This window comes from Arabidopsis lyrata (assembly GCF_000004255.2).
Source record: "Arabidopsis lyrata subsp. lyrata unplaced genomic scaffold ARALYscaffold_1, whole genome shotgun sequence".
NCBI lineage: Eukaryota > Viridiplantae > Streptophyta > Magnoliopsida > Brassicales > Brassicaceae > Arabidopsis > Arabidopsis lyrata.
Genome location: NW_003302555.1, coordinates 4,127,901 through 4,145,042, shown reverse-complemented (window position 1 = coordinate 4,145,042; position 17,142 = coordinate 4,127,901). Strand labels below are relative to the sequence as shown.

The 17,142-nt window shown below is 35.7% G+C and overlaps 4 protein-coding genes, 1 long non-coding RNA gene and 1 pseudogene across 6 annotated transcripts; 4 read left to right on the top strand and 2 right to left on the bottom strand.

Moving 5' to 3' along the window:
• The first annotated feature begins 383 nt into the window (after positions 1-383).
• LOC110225420 lies at positions 384-2,137 on the top strand. Its single transcript, XR_002329763.1, has 5 exons — positions 384-688; positions 848-977; positions 1,295-1,473; positions 1,610-1,842; positions 1,971-2,137. It is a non-coding gene; the product is annotated as an uncharacterized LOC110225420 (long non-coding RNA).
• A 2,954-nt stretch (positions 2,138-5,091) lies between these two features.
• Positions 5,092-6,632, top strand: LOC9328644 (transcription factor bHLH168). The gene is made up of 3 exons (XM_021015145.1): positions 5,092-5,695; positions 6,078-6,395; positions 6,521-6,632. The coding sequence occupies exons 1-3, from the start codon at positions 5,558-5,560 to the stop codon at positions 6,587-6,589; spliced, it is 525 nt and encodes a 174-aa protein (XP_020870804.1). The 5' UTR covers positions 5,092-5,557; the 3' UTR covers positions 6,590-6,632.
• An 86-nt stretch (positions 6,633-6,718) lies between these two features.
• LOC110224611 lies at positions 6,719-7,257 on the bottom strand (annotated as a pseudogene).
• A 1,700-nt stretch (positions 7,258-8,957) lies between these two features.
• Positions 8,958-10,156, top strand: LOC9328642 (transcription factor bHLH167). Its single transcript, XM_021011575.1, has 3 exons — positions 8,958-9,139; positions 9,538-9,855; positions 9,974-10,156. Exons 1-3 carry the CDS (start codon positions 8,969-8,971, stop codon positions 10,052-10,054), a joined length of 570 nt encoding a protein of 189 aa, XP_020867234.1. The 5' UTR covers positions 8,958-8,968; the 3' UTR covers positions 10,055-10,156.
• Positions 10,157-10,261: 105 nt separating this feature from the next.
• On the top strand, positions 10,262-12,792 carry LOC9325883 (pre-mRNA-processing factor 17). Its single transcript, XM_002892533.2, has 2 exons — positions 10,262-12,137; positions 12,503-12,792. Exons 1-2 carry the CDS (start codon positions 10,426-10,428, stop codon positions 12,507-12,509), a joined length of 1,719 nt encoding a protein of 572 aa, XP_002892579.1. The 5' UTR covers positions 10,262-10,425; the 3' UTR covers positions 12,510-12,792.
• Positions 12,793-12,801: 9 nt separating this feature from the next.
• Positions 12,802-16,698, bottom strand: LOC9325882 (ubiquitin-like-specific protease 1C). 2 transcript variants are annotated; one of them, XM_021011574.1, is made up of 14 exons: positions 16,118-16,698; positions 15,730-15,775; positions 15,538-15,650; positions 15,166-15,464; positions 14,931-14,979; positions 14,771-14,856; positions 14,655-14,684; positions 14,462-14,566; positions 14,275-14,377; positions 13,909-14,006; positions 13,560-13,682; positions 13,342-13,453; positions 13,166-13,273; positions 12,802-13,080 (listed from the first exon to the last, which is right to left on the bottom strand). In XM_021011574.1, exons 1-14 carry the CDS (start codon positions 16,454-16,456, stop codon positions 12,979-12,981), a joined length of 1,713 nt encoding a protein of 570 aa, XP_020867233.1. In that variant the 5' UTR covers positions 16,457-16,698; the 3' UTR covers positions 12,802-12,978. The 2 variants fall into 2 exon arrangements, with proteins under 2 accessions (XP_020867233.1, XP_020867232.1); XM_021011573.1 differs by having other exon boundaries at positions 15,730-15,778; positions 16,118-16,540.
• Positions 16,699-17,142: the final 444 nt, after the last annotated feature.

The following is a 17,142-nucleotide window of genomic DNA, read 5'->3' as shown; positions in this document are numbered from 1 at the left end:
TTTAATTGTCTACATTGATATTTCGGATCACAAGGATACTCTTACACATACACATAACACATACATATAGTGGTTTATCTCCACTTGCTACTCTAGACACATGAACCTTAATCATGACTCTTACACAAGCCATACTCCTAAACACTAGGCTAACTATTGACCTTACTTCTAGATAGAAGTCATACAAGCAACGTTTAACAACTCTCGTAGACTCTTACCACTCCTACTAACAACCATTTAGACAAAACACTCTTCACTAGTTTGGGCCTTTTCACTTGTAGGCCCATCACACCAAACAGAAAAACACCAAGCCCAACTTCCTTGTTGACTTGTCTTCTGTCGTTGACTCTCTTTGTCGACTTCTTCTTCTTCTCTTTGCTCTGCTAAAGCTTTCTCTTTGTTGCAGGTTTAATCAAGGACTCAATTCCCAACACTCCCTCTTGAGTCCTTAGATTAAACCCCCAATTTCAATTTAGGGATTTTAATCCCATTGCTCCTTGCTTCGTCTTCTTCTCGATTTTGAGAAGTTCTTCATCATATCCCTCCTGCTTCGATTCTTCTTAATCGAGCTTCTTTCTCTATCCGTGGTGCATAGCTTCTCCAACGGCAACTAGAGGTCACAACTCTCACCGATCACCAGTCACCGTCACGGTGAAAGTCTCCGCCGCCGTCTTCAACCACCACTTTGGTAAGTTGGCTCTTCTTCTCCCTCTTAAGCTGGATCCCCATGGATCCAGTTTCTTCATTTTTGTGCGAATATCTTTGCCATCTCTTGGCTAGTTTTCTTCGCAATTTTCCTCTGTTTCTCTTTGATCAAATCCTTGACCAAAAAATATTTTACTTGCAGGTAACACTTCGACTCTTTAGCTTTTCTTTGCCTTGAGCCTTCTCCATGTCACCTCCAAGTCTTCTCCGTGAGCTCTTCTCACGTCTCTTGCTCGGCTGACATTGCAACCGGCTGCTCCCTTTCTCTTTAGGTGAGCATCTTTTCTCTCTTGCTTGGTGTCACTGTGATCACCAGCCTCTTTCTTCTCCTTTTTTTTTTCGATTCTCATAACCATCACCTTTGGCTTTAGCTTTAGGACACTTTTTCTCTGACTTGAACCACCACCTCGGCTTTCACTACCGTAGTATGGTTGGCTTCTCCTCAAGTCATCACCTTAGCTTTCGGCCTTAGTTGTTAGGCTCTTGAATCATCAACCTCCGCTTTCTCGGACTTGGTTTGTTTGACTCCTTGAACCGTTGGCTTTGGTCTTTCTCTAACCTTGGCTTCTCTTTCTCCTTCTCGTTTCAGCTTACGAACCACTCGGATTCTCAGCCTCAACAAGCATCTTCAAGCTTCACCAATACAATGTCGAAGAAGGATTGAATTCATCACCTTTCACAACACCATCTCCACACCGTTGTCTTCATTGCTTCTTCCAGAAGATCTCCATGTCTACTTGGATGCACCTGAAGCCCTCCTTCTCTAAGGTACGGTGGGAAAGAGTTTGTGTAGGTTGGTGGTGCTCTTTTTTGTCACCACATCTCTTTCCTTCTCTTCTTTTCCGACATAATCTCAGCTTTGCTCTTCTTTTCCCTCAGCCTTACACTTCTCTTTCTTGTGCAGGCTCTTCTCTTCTTTTGTCTTGAGCTCAGGTCCACTCAAGGTCTCACTCTCTTCTTCTTCTTCTTCTACGGCTTCTTTGCCGTCTCACTTACAACAGCTTCTTGGGCTACATCATCTCTTCATCTTTGCCGTCTTCTTCTTACGGCCAGCTTTCTTCTTTGTTGATGGCTGTATCCATCTTCCTCACAGCTTCTTCTTCTTCTTCTTCTTCCTTGGACAGGCTCCAAGATCAAGTAAGCTCTGATACCATGTTGACAATCTCACTTAGTAACTTCCTTGTTGACTTGTCTTCTGTCGTTGACTCTCTTTGTCGACTTCTTCTTCTTCTCTTTGCTCTGCTAAAGCTTTCTCTTTGTTGCAGGTTTAATCAAGGACTCAATTCCCAACATATTTTAAGTTACTAATATTCACATACAGAATAAAATCATATTCATAGACTTTTATGACTAAGTACGTAGTGTTGAAAGATCTTTTATGTAACCAGTATTGAAACATTTATGAATTGGAAAATTTGTTTCTTACAGTGCATATTTATTTCAAGTTACATGACAACTTATAACAATTTTTAGTTTTTTGTTTTTAAAAAAGAAAAATCGTGATGATTATGACACACAATTTGTTAATATTTGTTTACTTATTTGTAAATTTGTTAAAAATATTACATATTTTAGATTAACAAGATAGCTAGTAAACATGGACTAAACACATATTCAATTTCTGTTTAATATTAAGAAAATATCAACTATGCTATTAGCTTGTAACAAAATCATGAAAAGGAATTACTGTGTAGTAATATCCAATCAGATTTTTGTTACAGAAGTATTGAAATTCAAATTTTATATCAAATAAGTATTATTTTATAAAATCTGGCTGGCATTTAATAAAATTTCCTCTATATTTAGACAGTTGTTTGCTTAGAGACAGTTGTTTGCTTTATGATTCTTTTCCATTTTTTTGTTCTAAAATTTAAAATATAAATCTTAATAATTACACACAAATCTTTATCTGAACAATAAAGGTAAGAGACAAGAAAGGAATGCTAATTTTTTTTTTATCCACATGATTTTTCTTTATTAATAACATGTATGGACTCGTTGAGGACTCGTTCCAAACTCATTGGACAAATCAACCACACTACTTTTAAACAAAAATCAAATCTTCTAAAGAAAATCAGAGAAGAATGGATTTTTTACCATGGAAAGTTGCGAACTTTTAAAGAGAATAGACTAAAAATAGTAATTTTGATCAAAACATATATCCATCTCCCATGACATCCTTTTTCTTCTCTGCCGTTGTAACACGTTTGTCAGAAGACGCTCCTAATAGGATGAGCTAGAACAGCTTGAATTATCCGTCGTGAACAGTAGTGGTGGTTGTTATTTCCGTGACACCAAACTCATCTTCATCACTCATTGGATCCATTTTGTCGAGATTGATGAGATTGATGATCATATATATGATATATCCTCTATATTACTATTTAAGGTAAGTAAAAATGAGGAATTGTACTGAAAAAAAAAAAAACTTATAGTGATGATGGAATGTGGCTATATGATTCTATATCTACTTTATTTGCTTGCTATTCTCTCATCTAGAGCTGGTCTTAAGTCTTTAAAAGTCGTAAGCGAAGTGAATAAATTGGTTGATTTACATATTTTCAAAAAAAAATTAAAACTTAACAGAAAAAAACTAATAAACTGATTATGTATTAAACAAAAGCTATAAACATATTTTTTTTTTGGTAGGCAGCTATAAACATATTTTTTACTCAAACATTTTCAATATTTCCTTAATCGTTTTTAAATTTTATTTTAGTGTAATATATAATTTTCGTTTTATTAGCATTTTATTAGCCATTATTTTCGTTTTAAAATGTTAACATATTATAAATAATGGCTAATTGGTGAGTGTTATTATAGAAATAGCCAGTTTCTTAGAATAGTAGCTGATCTTGATTCAAATATTTGACAAAAGTAAAGAAAAAACATGTGGGCGTTGAAAAAAATAGGGAAAAACACATGTGTGAAATGCATTAAGAATATAATTAGCACTTAGCAGCGACGACTAGGCGATAGATGTATAGTCCTTTATACCCAAAAACAGATAAATAAAATAAACACAAATTATTCCTTTGGACGAATTTGCAAAACAAGGAAAGACGACAAAATTAAGCTTTCTTCTTTTACTTCTTTGCGGCTAACAGTGTTTTCCACATGATCCAAATGCTTTTTTTTTTTTTGTTTCCTTTTGGAAATTTTGAAAACGCTTTCTTTATCAATTTTTTTTTTTTTTTGAAAACGCTCTGCTATGTCAGTCTAGGTGGCAAAATTATGCCTAACATCTAGGGATGTGAAATTGACGCAAATAGTACGAACTAAACCGAGCTACCAATGAACCGGGTTTTGATAAAGCGAGGTATACATTTGAGAATTTGGTTGGGTTCATTCGATGAGGAAATTGTTTTATTAATCTAGAACTGATTTAAATAGAAAACTTCGGTGAGGAAACTGTTTAACTAAACCCATAAATACCAATTTTTAACATTTAAAAAGTTTCAAAGAAAAAACTTTTCTATGTTCTGTCATCATTTATAACGTACTTAAATTAATTTCGAGTAAACGGTTAGTCATAGTTTTTTTTTTTTTTTTACGTCTACTTTTATTAGATCAAAGATAACTTTGAGTATTAATCACAGTGTAAAACATCATAAATTACATGAGAAATCAAAGAGTGGTAGTAATAAAGTTATTGGGGATGCTTTTCTTGGCTAAGATATCTGCTGGTTTATTGTGTACTGTTAAATCATAGTTATAATTGGGATTTGGGATCATTTTTAGAAAAAGATTATATAAAAAAGTAAAAACACACAAATATTCCATTTTCCGCTGTTGTAGATTTCTACTAATACCTAAACAATTCAAGAGTTTATAACTTTTCTATTATTTTGGCTCTACCTATATATATATGACATATATCAACAGTGGTCTGATTTTTGGGTCTTTACAAGGTATCCGAGAAATTAGCAGGCTCCAAGCCTCAAGTTAGCCATGTTTTATTTTCTGTCTTCGTATTCATCTCCATGTAGACTTTTACTCTTTGGGTAGAAAATTCCATATAGACTTGGTCAAGTGTATAATTATTACTTTTAGAATAAGACTTGGTCAAGTGTATAATTAAACGACATCTCCAGTGCAATTATGTCAGCACTACGGCCAAAAAGAGTCCAAAGTCGTTAATATCTCTAAGGAATGGGTTGTATCCTTGTATTGTATGTTGAATAATCTTAGCTTCTTCTTTTTTTGACACCAAATAATCTTACCCTGTGACCTGTATAGTGTACTATATATAATTCGGATAATAGATATGGACACCTATTAATTAAACATGGAATTTTTACATTATCATTTAAAGGTATTTTTAATTTTATCTACCCTATTACAAACGATCAACATAATTATCATGGTATCACAAAACAATTTTTTTTTTTTTTTTTTTAATTTTTTTTTTTGTCGATGCAAACGTGGTACTTTTGTGAGGAATTCATAGTATATAATCTGACTAATTTAATTACTATGTTCTGCTGAAATGATAAGCACATTTTCTACGAACCTGTACTGGACCAAAACCTAGAGTAACACTAGCTAGGTTCTAGAAATGTGTCCAACAACCGTATCAACTAATCCAAATAATTTATTGGAAATTTTTTAGTATCTCTAAGAATGAAACTTACAAAGTAAAAGAAGCATATATATAAATTAAGTAGTGTGTAAGCTCACAGACGCAACCAGAAAAGCCATGACTTTTTTTGGAAAACATCATTTTCATCTAAAATTACCCAGCTCTTTCTCTCTTGAGATTCTCTCTGTCTCTCTCTTTATATTTAAAGAGATAGATGGATTTGAAAAGAGAGAATTAAACATAGTAACCTAATAAAGGAGAACAAAAAGAATGGAAAGAGGGAGAGAAATAGGAGAAGGAAGCGCATCGTCGTTAAGGGAACAACGAAACCTCAGAGAGAAAGAGCGACGAATGCGCATGAAACATCTCTTCTCTGCACTCTCTTCTCATGTTTCTCCCACTCGTAGGGTCTGTCTCTATCTCTCTCTCTCTCTACTGTATTTTATGCGTATATACAACAAACTACACATTTTTTCTTAGATGTATGCGTTGGTGTTGTCTAAGCGCCTAGACGCGTAGGCACCCGCCTATGCTGCGAACACCCAATGGACGTCTTGATTTTAACCAGATCAATCAAAGTGCAGCATTTAGCTAGGGTTCTCGGTATTAGTACAACGCCAGCTAGGACAACCATTATCTATATAGTGTAGAGTTAAAAACAAATTAATGATTCATATAGATATAGGCCTTTTAATTTACGTTTTAGTTAATAAAGACATTGATTATAACCAAATTCATGCAAAAGACATGCAAGTAATTAACTAGATTGTGCTTTTATTGGCACCAACAGTTGCCAGTGCCTCAACTTATAGATCAAGCGGTATCATACATGATCCAATTGAAAGAGAAGGTAAACTATTTGAATGAGAAGAAAATGAGTTTGTTAAGAGGAGAAGTCAAAAATCGCTCTGCAGGGTCGTCTCTTCTGCCAAAACTCAGTATTCGTTCACGGGATTCGGTCATAGAAATGAATCTGGTTATGGATCTAAACATGAAAAGAATAATGCTACACAAGCTTGTGAGTGTTTTTGAAGAAGAAGGAGCTCAAGTAATGAGTGTTAATCTTCAGAACTTGAATGATAGGACCTTCTATACAATCATAGCCCAGGTAACCTGCATGTGTCCTGTCTTTTTTTTAGCATCTCTTGTGCAACGTCCTTTAAATATAGATTTGAACTAATTTTGAAGGATCATATATGATAAATTAATAATCGGCTAAATGAATATTTGCAGGCTATTATTTGTAGGATCGGGATTGATCCATCAAGGATAGAAAAGAGACTAAGGGATATAATCTCATGATTAATTTTTTGAAGCATTTTTAAATCCCAATTAAATCACAAGTCTACGATAGTTTGTTTGCAAAAATTTAATGGTTTTTCTAATTAAAGAATGTGTAATTAGTTCTTTAAACATGAGAGATGTTGAGTATTTTAAAGAGTGAATTGGTGTAATAGCCCTATTATTGTTTACGGTAAGGGAATGATAAATGTCTGATTAAAGTAAAAACCATTTCCTCAAGTATATGGACGAAAAGCCTCATCTTCAACATCTCTTTATTTTTCTCTTTTCTTTCCATTTGAGACTATATCTTCAAAACATGTTCAAGGACACTTGGATCCCCGCCTTTGGAGTTTTTCCTATCGCGGTAACAAAGACATTCATCTTTGTTTCCGTATGTGCCTCAGAGAACACAATTACTCTTCTCGCAACATATGTTGCAGTGCTTGAGGCACTCTTCATGTTGTCCTGCCTTTGAGCATCTCACATTTCACTTTCCACCACATGCTGCTAATTCATATATCATCACATATAAAATCTTACAATTATAGAGGAGTAATTGAAGTGATAATAATTCCTAAATAAATATAATATGTATACTTACACGAATCAGCGCTTGAAAGTACGAAAAAAAAAGATGTGAGGAGCAGAAAGATTTTGAATTAGAATTTTATAACCGCGAGCTTCATCTTCAATTTTGGTAAAATTTTAGCCCTTTTTTCTCGAACAAAGTTTGTTACCTAACCTAAGAAAGAAAAGAAAACCAAGCTTTTACAAACAAATGCAAAAGAAACAAATAATGATGACTTGGAGGAGGATGAAATTGTAGCTATGAAAAGATTATTACTTTTTATGCCCGTATATATACATGTAATATTTAGTTCACTATATTCACATACAAAATCAACCATATAGACTAAAGATGAATTTTAATTTTTTCTTATAGTACATATTATCTTGCTTTGCATGAAAATTATATATAACTTCTAACAACAGTGGTGATCTAGCCACAGAATTAGCTATAAAAGATTATAGATTTAACATTTTAAAAGTTGGCTTAGTTATTTTTTCTAGTCTCGGATTTTCATTGGCTGTGGTAGTGTCCAAATGACTAGTCTCTTCTTGTGCGAATTCAAATATTTGAAGAAGGAAAAAAAAAAAGAACATGTGGAAAATGCAATAAAGAATAAAATTGGCCCTTACTGCAGTTTCTAAGAAAGTGGTCAAGCAGTGAGACGATATATACACAGTGTTATTCCTAATTAAGTATCATTGTACGATTTTCAAAAACTAGGAAAGACTTACAAATGAGGTTCTTTGAATTTGTATTTTTTTTTTCGCGGCTAACCATGTTCTCCTTTTACTTTTTATGTCATTTTGCTCAGTAGCAAAATTATGACCAACATCTACCTGGACTCCAAGACTTAACAAGCTACGCATGTTTAATTATCTTTCTTTGTATTCAACTCCGGTAAACGTTTAGATCGTTCCATGTAGACGTTCATGTAAACGAGATCTCCGGTGAATGATGTCGGTAATACGGCCAAAGAGAGCTGAGGCCTTTAATAATTTCTGTAAGGAATGTGTTAACGTTGTATCTTTTTCTTGTATGATAATGATAGCTTGTTGAATAATATTCTTAGGTTATGGCGCCTTGTGCAATATGTGCACCTAATTAATTGAACATGATATTGTTTGATTTAGTGGTCCCAATTCTATCGGTATACAAAACAATTTTCCTTTTCTTTTTGTCGTCGATGGAAACATAGTGCTGTTGTAAGGAAATCTGTTTTGTCTACATACTACAGTGGCTTTGACTATTTTACGCCATTGAAATGGTTTTTGATAATAATTATCTCTAAACCTACTCTACTGATCAGCAACTCACTGGACTAAAACTTATAATTAGTAATCTGAAAGAAGAAGAAACATATATCTGAACGTTAGCTAGGAATCTCATCTCACATGCACGTACGGTAAGTTAGTAATCTTACATGAAATATAAGATGCGACCTAAACTAATAAATATACAAGTGACATGGACCAAACCACTGAACACTTTCTATGTCCTAGCTAGTAATGTGTAATCTAAATTCATTTTTTCTTTTATGATAAACAGTATATTTCTAATTATTTTTAAAATTTTTGTATCTTTAAGAGTGGAAATTCCCAAGTAAATAGTAAAATTTACTTGGTAGGCCAGAAAGATGCATGCATCTCTTATTAATTAGTGTGTAAGCTCACGGACGCAATCACAAAAGCCATGACTTTATTCCAAAAGCATCCCTTTCATCTAAATGTCGCAGCTCTTTCTCTCTAAATGAAGATTTGTGACTCTGTCTCTCCCTCTCTATTTCTTTATCTATATATAAAGAGAGATGGGTTTGAAAAGAGAAAAACATGTGCATAAAAGCTTCAAAGAAAACAAAAAGAATGGCGAGGGCAAGAGAAATAGGAGAAGGAAACTCATCGTCGTTAAGGGAACAACGAAACCTCAGAGAGAAGGATCGAAGGATGCGCATGAAACATCTATTCTCTGAACTCTCTTCTCATGTTTCTCCCACTCGCAAGGTCCGTTTCTCTCTCTAACTCTCTCTTCTCTCTCTCTCTCTCTCTCTCTCTCTCTATATATATATATATCTAATATTAAATTGTACATGTGTTTTCTGCGTATATATACAATACAGACATCGTTGTCCAAAAAAAAAAAAATACAATACAGACATTATCTACACAATTACTGTAAGATGTACGCATTATTCTAAAAAAAATTAATATTTTGATTAATTGGTTAGGCAGTTGTCCCTCTATGACCATCTAATTAGCTCTCTTTTAAGTACGTTGTCTAATTTAAAAACAAATGATTCACGTAGGGTTTTAACACTTTAGTTATATATTGAATATAACCACATTCATGTAAGAAATAAAATGAAAGTAATTAACTTGGTTTTTTTTTGGGGCTCTAACAGTTACCAGTGCCTCAACTTATAGATCAAGCGACATCATACATGATCCAATTGAAAGAGAATGTAAATTATTTGAAAGAGAAGAAAAAGACATTGGTACAAGGAGAACTCGGGAATCTCTATGAAGGGTCGTCTCTTCTGCCGAAACTCAGTATTCGTTCGCGGGATTCGACCATAGAATTGAATCTGATTATGGATCTAAACATGAAAAGAGTAATGTTACACGAGCTTGTGAGTATTTTTGAAGAAGAAGGAGCTCAAATAATGAGTGCAAATCTTCAGAACTTGAATGATAGGACCACTTACACAATCATAGCCCAGGTACCACATCCACTCATATGTTTGTATGTATAATACACACGTACACGCATGTGTCATGTCTTTTGAATAGATATTAGTATTATATATACGACTAATCGTCTAAAATAAATATTTGCAGGCTATCATTAGTCGGATCGGCATTGATCCATCAAGGATAGAAGAGAGAGTACGGAAAATCATTTATGGATATATATTTTGAAGCATGAAATATCCCAAATTATATTTTGAGTTCGATTAAGACAACATGTTTTCGTTGTAATTTCTTTTTCTTCCTACCGGTTTAATTCGGTTTGACTTGGCGTATGATTTTAGATTGGACCGTATTTAGCAGATTTTACCCGGGACAAAATTTAACCACCAATGGATGTAAATGCCAATAAAATACATTATTGGGGTAAATGTGAAGACAAAAAATAATTCAGGGGCTATATTTAAAAATCTAAATATGGCACAAATTGCAAACCCTTATTTTGGATTTAGGATTTTTTTGAAACCCTTGTCGAAGAGAAAAGAGGCAAAATCTCAGTATAAAGTTTCTCAACACTTGTGGTGTGAGCAAAATCGTGAGAGATGGATCTGATTCAATCCTACGACGAAGAAGAAGCCGTTGCTTTCTCGCCGGAATCTTCACCGCCTCGTATGTTAAAGGCGAAATCATCGGCGCCGGAGGTAGACGATACGGCGTTAGCTCTCACGGTGGCTAACGTGAATCGATCAAAATCGAAGCCGATTGACCCGACTCAACACGTCGTCTTGTTTAACCCAACCCATGAGCAGATGTGGGCTCCGATTTACGGCCCCGCGCATCCGTATGCCAAAGACGGGATCGCTCAAGGGATGCGGAATCACAAGCTAGGGTCTGTGGAAGATGCTTCGATTGGATCATTTGGGTTCGATGAGCAGTACAATACGTTTCATAAGTACGGTTATGCGGCGGATCCGTCTGGGATGAATTACGTCGGCGATGTTGCGGCGTTGAAGCAGAACGATGGTCTTTCGGTTTATAATATCCCTCAGAGTGAGCAGAAGCGGAGGAAGATTGAGAAGAATAAAGAGGAGAGGGAAGGAGAAGAGAAAAAGGAAGAGATTGAGCCGGAAGCTGAGAATCCGGCGACGGAAGCTTGGCTTATGAAGAATAGGAAGAGTCCATGGTCGAGGAAGAAGGAGGTGGTTCAGGGAGAGTTGACGGAGGAGCAGAAGAAGTATGCGGAGGATCACGCGAAGAAGAAGGAAGAGAAGGGACAACAAGGTGAAGCCAAAGGGGAGCATTATGCGGATAAGAGTACATTCCATGGCAAAGAGGAGAAAGATTATCAAGGAAGGTCTTGGATTGAGGCTCCGAAAGATGCAAAAGCGAACAATGATCATTGTTACATTCCAAAACGTTTGGTTCATACATGGAGTGGTCACACGAAAGGTGTTTCTGCTATTAGGTTCTTCCCAAAGCAAGGACATTTGCTTCTCTCTGCAGGTATGGATTGTAAGGTTAAGATTTGGGATGTGTATAACTCTGGTAAATGTATGAGGACTTACATGGGACACGCCAAAGCTGTGAGGGATATTTGCTTCTCCAATGATGGGTCTAAATTCTTAACTGCTGGGTATGATAAGAACATTAAGTATTGGGACACAGAAACTGGCCAAGTTATATCGACTTTCTCGACTGGGAAGATTCCGTATGTAGTTAAGCTGAATCCGGATGATGACAAGCAGAACATTTTGTTGGCTGGTATGAGTGATAAGAAGATTGTGCAGTGGGATATTAATACGGGGGAGATTACTCAAGAGTATGATCAGCACTTGGGAGCAGTTAATACTATCACATTTGTTGACAATAACAGAAGATTTGTCACATCGAGTGATGATAAGTCTCTCCGTGTTTGGGAATTTGGGATCCCGGTGGTTATCAAGTATATCAGTGAGCCTCATATGCATTCTATGCCTTCCATTTCTGTTCACCCGAATGGAAACTGGCTTGCTGCACAGAGTTTGGATAACCAGATTCTGATATACAGTACCCGAGAAAGGTTTCAGCTGAATAAAAAGAAGAGGTTTGCAGGGCACATTGTTGCCGGTTATGCATGCCAAGTGAACTTCTCACCAGATGGACGGTTTGTAATGTCAGGAGATGGTGAGGGTAAGTGCTGGTTTTGGGACTGGAAGAGCTGCAAAGTGTTTAGAACTCTGAAATGTCACAATGGAGTATGCATTGGAGCCGAGTGGCATCCTCTGGAACAGAGTAAAGTCGCAACATGTGGATGGGACGGCTTGATTAAGTACTGGTAAGTAACCTTCTTCCAGTCTATTTTGTTTTTTTTGTTTCACTTATCATCATGATGTGTGCCTTTACTTAACAGTTGCATAATAATAGTTGTTGGTAATATATAATTGTAGCAAAGATAGAGTTGTCATCTGAGTAGCCTTGCATGTAAGATGCGTCTTAATTCTTCTAATCCTATAATCCTAGTCTCTGAGTAATATTTTGAGTTCACATTTGTGGAATGATTTTGCGATTGGGGAGAGAAAGAAAGTCTGACTTTGATTCTAATGGTTTTCATTCATAAAGAAGTTGTGCAATTGTCAAATCTTTGATCATTACCAGTCCATGTAACCATGTTGATTGTGATGTTTTGTTGCACATTTGCAGGGACTAAGATATGACAGAGGCATCACGGAGAAAGAGAGAGTAGAAGGCGCAGAAATCACAGCCTAGCCTGGGCTATACAGTATGCTGCATCTGTGGGACACAAAACCCCTTTAAGTTTTGCTTTCCTCTGTTTTAGATTCTTCAGTGTTGTAACAATCTCGGTTTAATGGATTATGTAGAGGGAAACTATTTCAAATGCTTGAGAGAAACTGTTGACTGAATCGTTACAAATATAGCTTGTAAGACTTGAAATTTTGCAAAAGCTGGATTATTTGCAGTTTTGCACCATTGCACCAATGTTGGCTTTTATTCGGATAAGTTATTATTGGTTTGTTGATTTGTTCTGACTTATGATTATGTCATGCTCCTTAGTTATATTACAGGACTTGAACAAAATGATCTGTTAACAAAAAACTTCTCTTTCATTTCTTAATTAGAGTTACCAAACTCGACAAGGATCTCAAGGATTCTCTGTTCTATACAGCTTGGTTACCCTTGCGGAATAGATCAACGAGTATGTTCCAGATTTTGATCCTCAAAGCGGAAGCTTCTTCGGGTTTAAACCACTTCTTGTGAATCTGGAGATGAAGATAAGACAAGAAGTTGTGTTAAGAACATATTATTTAAAATATATCAAAAGACGAAGATGAAAGAAAAACACACCAATTTCAAATCCTGCAATGTCAGCCTTTGAGGAGCCTCTTCGATGAAACGTCTTATGAAGAAGAGCACAAACAGACCACAGTCGAAATCATTCTTCTGTTGTGGAACCTGAGAAGGTGATGAAATAATTTAGATGAATACTATAATTTGTCTTTAAAGAAGTAAAAAAGACTAGCCTGCACTTCAGCTTCGTTGATCATATTGGGAAGGTCTCTCCATACTTTTGCTGAAATTGGTAAATCCAATGGAGCATCTTGATTTAGATAGTTCCATTCCTCTCTCAGAAATCTGCAACAATAAGTAGTAATTAAAACCACAATATAGTGACGATGGTCTTAGCACTGAGAAACTTTTATGCAATCAGCATCAATACTACGGATTCCTTGGGTCTCACCTTTTGACATTATTAAAAATCGAACTTCTTGGGTGAAGTCCCAATGAATCCAAGTGAATTATAGTCAATCCCGATTCGTCCTCCTTGTCTGGGATGCAAATTATTACTAAGCTCCAGTGGAGACTGAAACATCCAAGAGGGAAAAAAAAAAACACATTAACCAATCTAACAATTGATGCTGACAACATTTCTCCATAAGAAAGAGCAGACTGAGATGTGATAACTCTGATCTATTCTTAGATAGCATCTTTTTGCATAATCTTCTAAGCTTAGATGACAAAAATTACTCTTCATGCCAAAAAAAATGCAATCATAGGATTCAATAGAAAACAGTCACAAAATTACTTACTCTTCATGTATCGGTATAAATATATATGATTTACAGAAGAGATCAAAACCCTTCCACCACCGCCTGAACTTCACAAAATATGCATCCTTGTCGTTACCCTAATCATATTGAAAAGACAAGACAAAGATATCAAACAACACATGAGTAGCCAAGAAGAAAATTATGTTAATCACAAGATTCAAAAATGAGGTAGTATTCTCATTTTCTCTCAATTCTTGTTACAGTTGCACATGAAATACATTTAGACTCAACCTTCTATAATAGAACAATGAAACTTAAAGCATCTTGAGGACTTGAAATTTTTTTGAAATGCAAACTAAACATAATGAGCTCAAAACCATCATAGAAACCAGGGAAAACAATCACCTTGTACGAAACAGCTTCTATGAGCTTCTTGTAGAAAAACGTATTGAAGAAATGACAATTAGCAGCTGTCTCATCTGCTGAAAACACGTGATGTTGCAAGAACCTAGTCAAACAGAAGCTGAAATGATCACAAAGCTATAACTCGAGATATATAATGCAAGTATGCAAGTCGGTACTTAAAAGTCACCTGATGTAGAAATTTATAACTGGCGATGTAAGATATTCCCCAGGTGAAAGGCATTTCAAATCTTTAAGAGATACTTGAACAAGGTCTCGCCCATCACTTTGATCACTAGATGAAGTGGAAAAAAGGTCATATATCTAATTGACGATTACAATAAGTAAACCTACACCAACAACATAGTAGTTTTTCTACCTACCTTGATGGGTAGTAAATATCTTCAGGTAACCTGCAGATTTTACCAAAATTAAGTTATCTTCAACAAGAAAGATTCAGTCACTTGATGAAGATAAACAGTAATAACTCTGTTTTTACCCTTCAGGAAGTTCACATGCTTCGTCTACTACCATTGGAGACTGAGGTTCATCTTCGTCCAAATTAATCACTTTATCATCTGATTTCTATAACAAAAATGTCAGAAAGGGTGCGAAGGTCCTTATTTTAATGTACAATTGTATGGCATAAGATGACATACCTTCCTGCAGCTTGAACTCTGTGATGGCGATGCTTTCGAACTCCACTCCCTGTGAGAGAAAGAAATAAGGATGTCAATACAATAAATTCTCTTCAGAACGATAGGTCTGGTTTGAAAAGTGAAGGTTAGCCAGGACCACATGGTGTGGCATAAATGGCAGTAACTAAGTCACTTTGAACTTGAAAAGACATGAAAAACAATTTCTGAAGCAGTAGCAGGGAGAAAAGATATGGACCTGGGAGTTTCATAGCTAATGACGGGGTTGTCGTCGTCATCATCATCGACAAGTAAGTAAGGGGAAGATTCCTTTGGCTTTCCCTTACCATAAGCTTCATTGGGTTTTCGATCCCCTTTTGGATCCTTAGCTTCAGAATAAAAGTTCTTTTCACTCACCTTACACTTGCTTAATCTTGGCAGTGATCGCCACCCATTACTTTTCTCTATTATTGAGTCGCTATTTGCTTTGCTTTTCCAGCTTCCGCGTCCCAAATCTTGTAGTTTGTCGTTAAACAGTTTTACTGATTGAGCTCCCGCCTGTTAAAAAAGGATTATTAAGAAGCAGCCACCTAAAAGGGTTTTAAAAACAGAGAATGTAAAAACACCATACTTTATGATTGTCACTAAAATGAGCAGCAAATGTTGACCGAGACACGTCTTTCGATCCCGTATTCCCTTGTCCAGAGGTGTCTTTTGAGGCTGTACTCGCTTGCATAAACACATCTGAAGAAACTTTACATGTTAAACACAAACTTTTGCACTCAACACCAACATTAGCTAAGAAAAACTTGCAACAAGATACCTGAGCTTTTCGGTTTCTCGAGAATCTGACATCCGTTGTCCGCATCCTGCTAAAATAAGGTAAAGTCACATGGCATTGTATCAGAGAAATGCATTTAATTTTGTCTAAACAGAGATTGTGACAAAGGATTATACATGATACAAACAAAATCAGAATTATACAAAACAAGTGAAAATCTAAAACAAAGGAGAAGCTTTAGCAGAATATTGAACCAATTGAAAAACTCAAACACTGATCCTCCTAACACATACTACATTATCTTCCACACATCATCAAACTCTAAATTCCACTGCACAATAAGCTTCAGCTACAGATGTAAAGAACACAAAAGCTTTGAGTGACAATCAAACACAGAATGCTGCAATTGCAGAGTAAAAAAAGACAAAACCATTTTGGTCCGTTGTTGGAACATCCTTCGCTGCTTCTCGTACTCGAGGTCTCCGATTCTGTTTCGGATTTTCTCGCCCTTATCTGGCAACTTATCACCGAGACGAGTAAGAAGTGATCTCTGACGCTTCAGATGATCGTCGAGTTCGTTATCCCTGAGGGATCGCACACAGACGGCGGGTTCATCGCCGGAAAGAGTAGGCTCACGCTGCGGAATTTTGTCAGTGGCGATGATCTCGAGCTCGGGAACTTCTTCTTCACCCAAAGCATCGTCCCAATCTATGTTGAACTTTGTTGTCTTCTCCACACGATCTAACTCGATTACTCTTTGTCTCTTCATCTCTTCATCGAATAAAACTGCTCAATATAATTTAGGTTTTGGTCTAGAATTCTCCTGCCTATTTTCATCGCCATAAAACGTTTCGGGTACTTTTCTAAAACAGTGGGCTTCCGACTCAAAACTAACTAAATTGTGGGCTTTCAATTTCAAACGAATTAATAAATAAAATTGGAAAGTTTATATATAAACTAATTTTGGGCTTCCAATTTAAAATCAATCGAATTTGAAAACATATAGCGAATCAATTTAACTTTTATAACAGATATTTACTTTTTGCATTTATTTTAGGTGTTAACCAACAAATTTTGTAACATTATTTATTATATAAAAGAAATACTAAAGCCACGTCGTTTTGATTAAAATCATAAACATAAAACTATAAAAAATTTCGAAATTCTCTATATAAAAAATATCACACAGCTAGATAACCTATGCTAATTCTAGAGACCACAAACAACATTTTGCGCCAAATTTACAAACTTCAACTAGATTAGCAACCTTATCGATGTTATTGCAAACGAACGAGCTCCAATGTTTCAAACACCAGTTTGCTTTTCCAACTTAGTGCATCATGTATTCATGTGAGTGAATAGGACGACCTCAAAAAAAGCTAGGTACTTGACTACTTGTTTTTAGTTTTGGACCAATAAATATTTGTAATGTTAATTTTCGATTTTTAGGTAACT

Bases quoted from the DNA above. Each gene is read 5' to 3' on its own strand.
- LOC9328644 (XM_021015145.1), top strand. From the start codon at position 5,558: ATGGAAAGAGGGAGAGAAATAGGAGAAGGAAGCGCATCGTCGTTAAGG. The intron at 5,696-6,077 runs GTCTGTCTCTAT...TGGCACCAACAG, and splicing joins ATGTTTCTCCCACTCGTAGG to TTGCCAGTGCCTCAACTTAT. The intron at 6,396-6,520 runs GTAACCTGCATG...GAATATTTGCAG, and splicing joins TCTATACAATCATAGCCCAG to GCTATTATTTGTAGGATCGG.
- LOC9328642 (XM_021011575.1), top strand. From the start codon at position 8,969: ATGTGCATAAAAGCTTCAAAGAAAACAAAAAGAATGGCGAGGGCAAGA. The intron at 9,140-9,537 runs GTCCGTTTCTCT...GGGCTCTAACAG, and splicing joins ATGTTTCTCCCACTCGCAAG to TTACCAGTGCCTCAACTTAT. The intron at 9,856-9,973 runs GTACCACATCCA...AAATATTTGCAG, and splicing joins CTTACACAATCATAGCCCAG to GCTATCATTAGTCGGATCGG.
- LOC9325883 (XM_002892533.2), top strand. From the start codon at position 10,426: ATGGATCTGATTCAATCCTACGACGAAGAAGAAGCCGTTGCTTTCTCG.
- LOC9325882 (XM_021011573.1), bottom strand. From the start codon at position 16,456: ATGAAGAGACAAAGAGTAATCGAGTTAGATCGTGTGGAGAAGACAACA. The intron at 14,980-15,165 runs GTCCATATCTTT...TTTCTCTCACAG, and splicing joins ATTAGCTATGAAACTCCCAG to GGAGTGGAGTTCGAAAGCAT. The intron at 13,274-13,341 runs GCTAGTCTTTTT...TCACCTTCTCAG, and splicing joins TCAACGAAGCTGAAGTGCAG to GTTCCACAACAGAAGAATGA.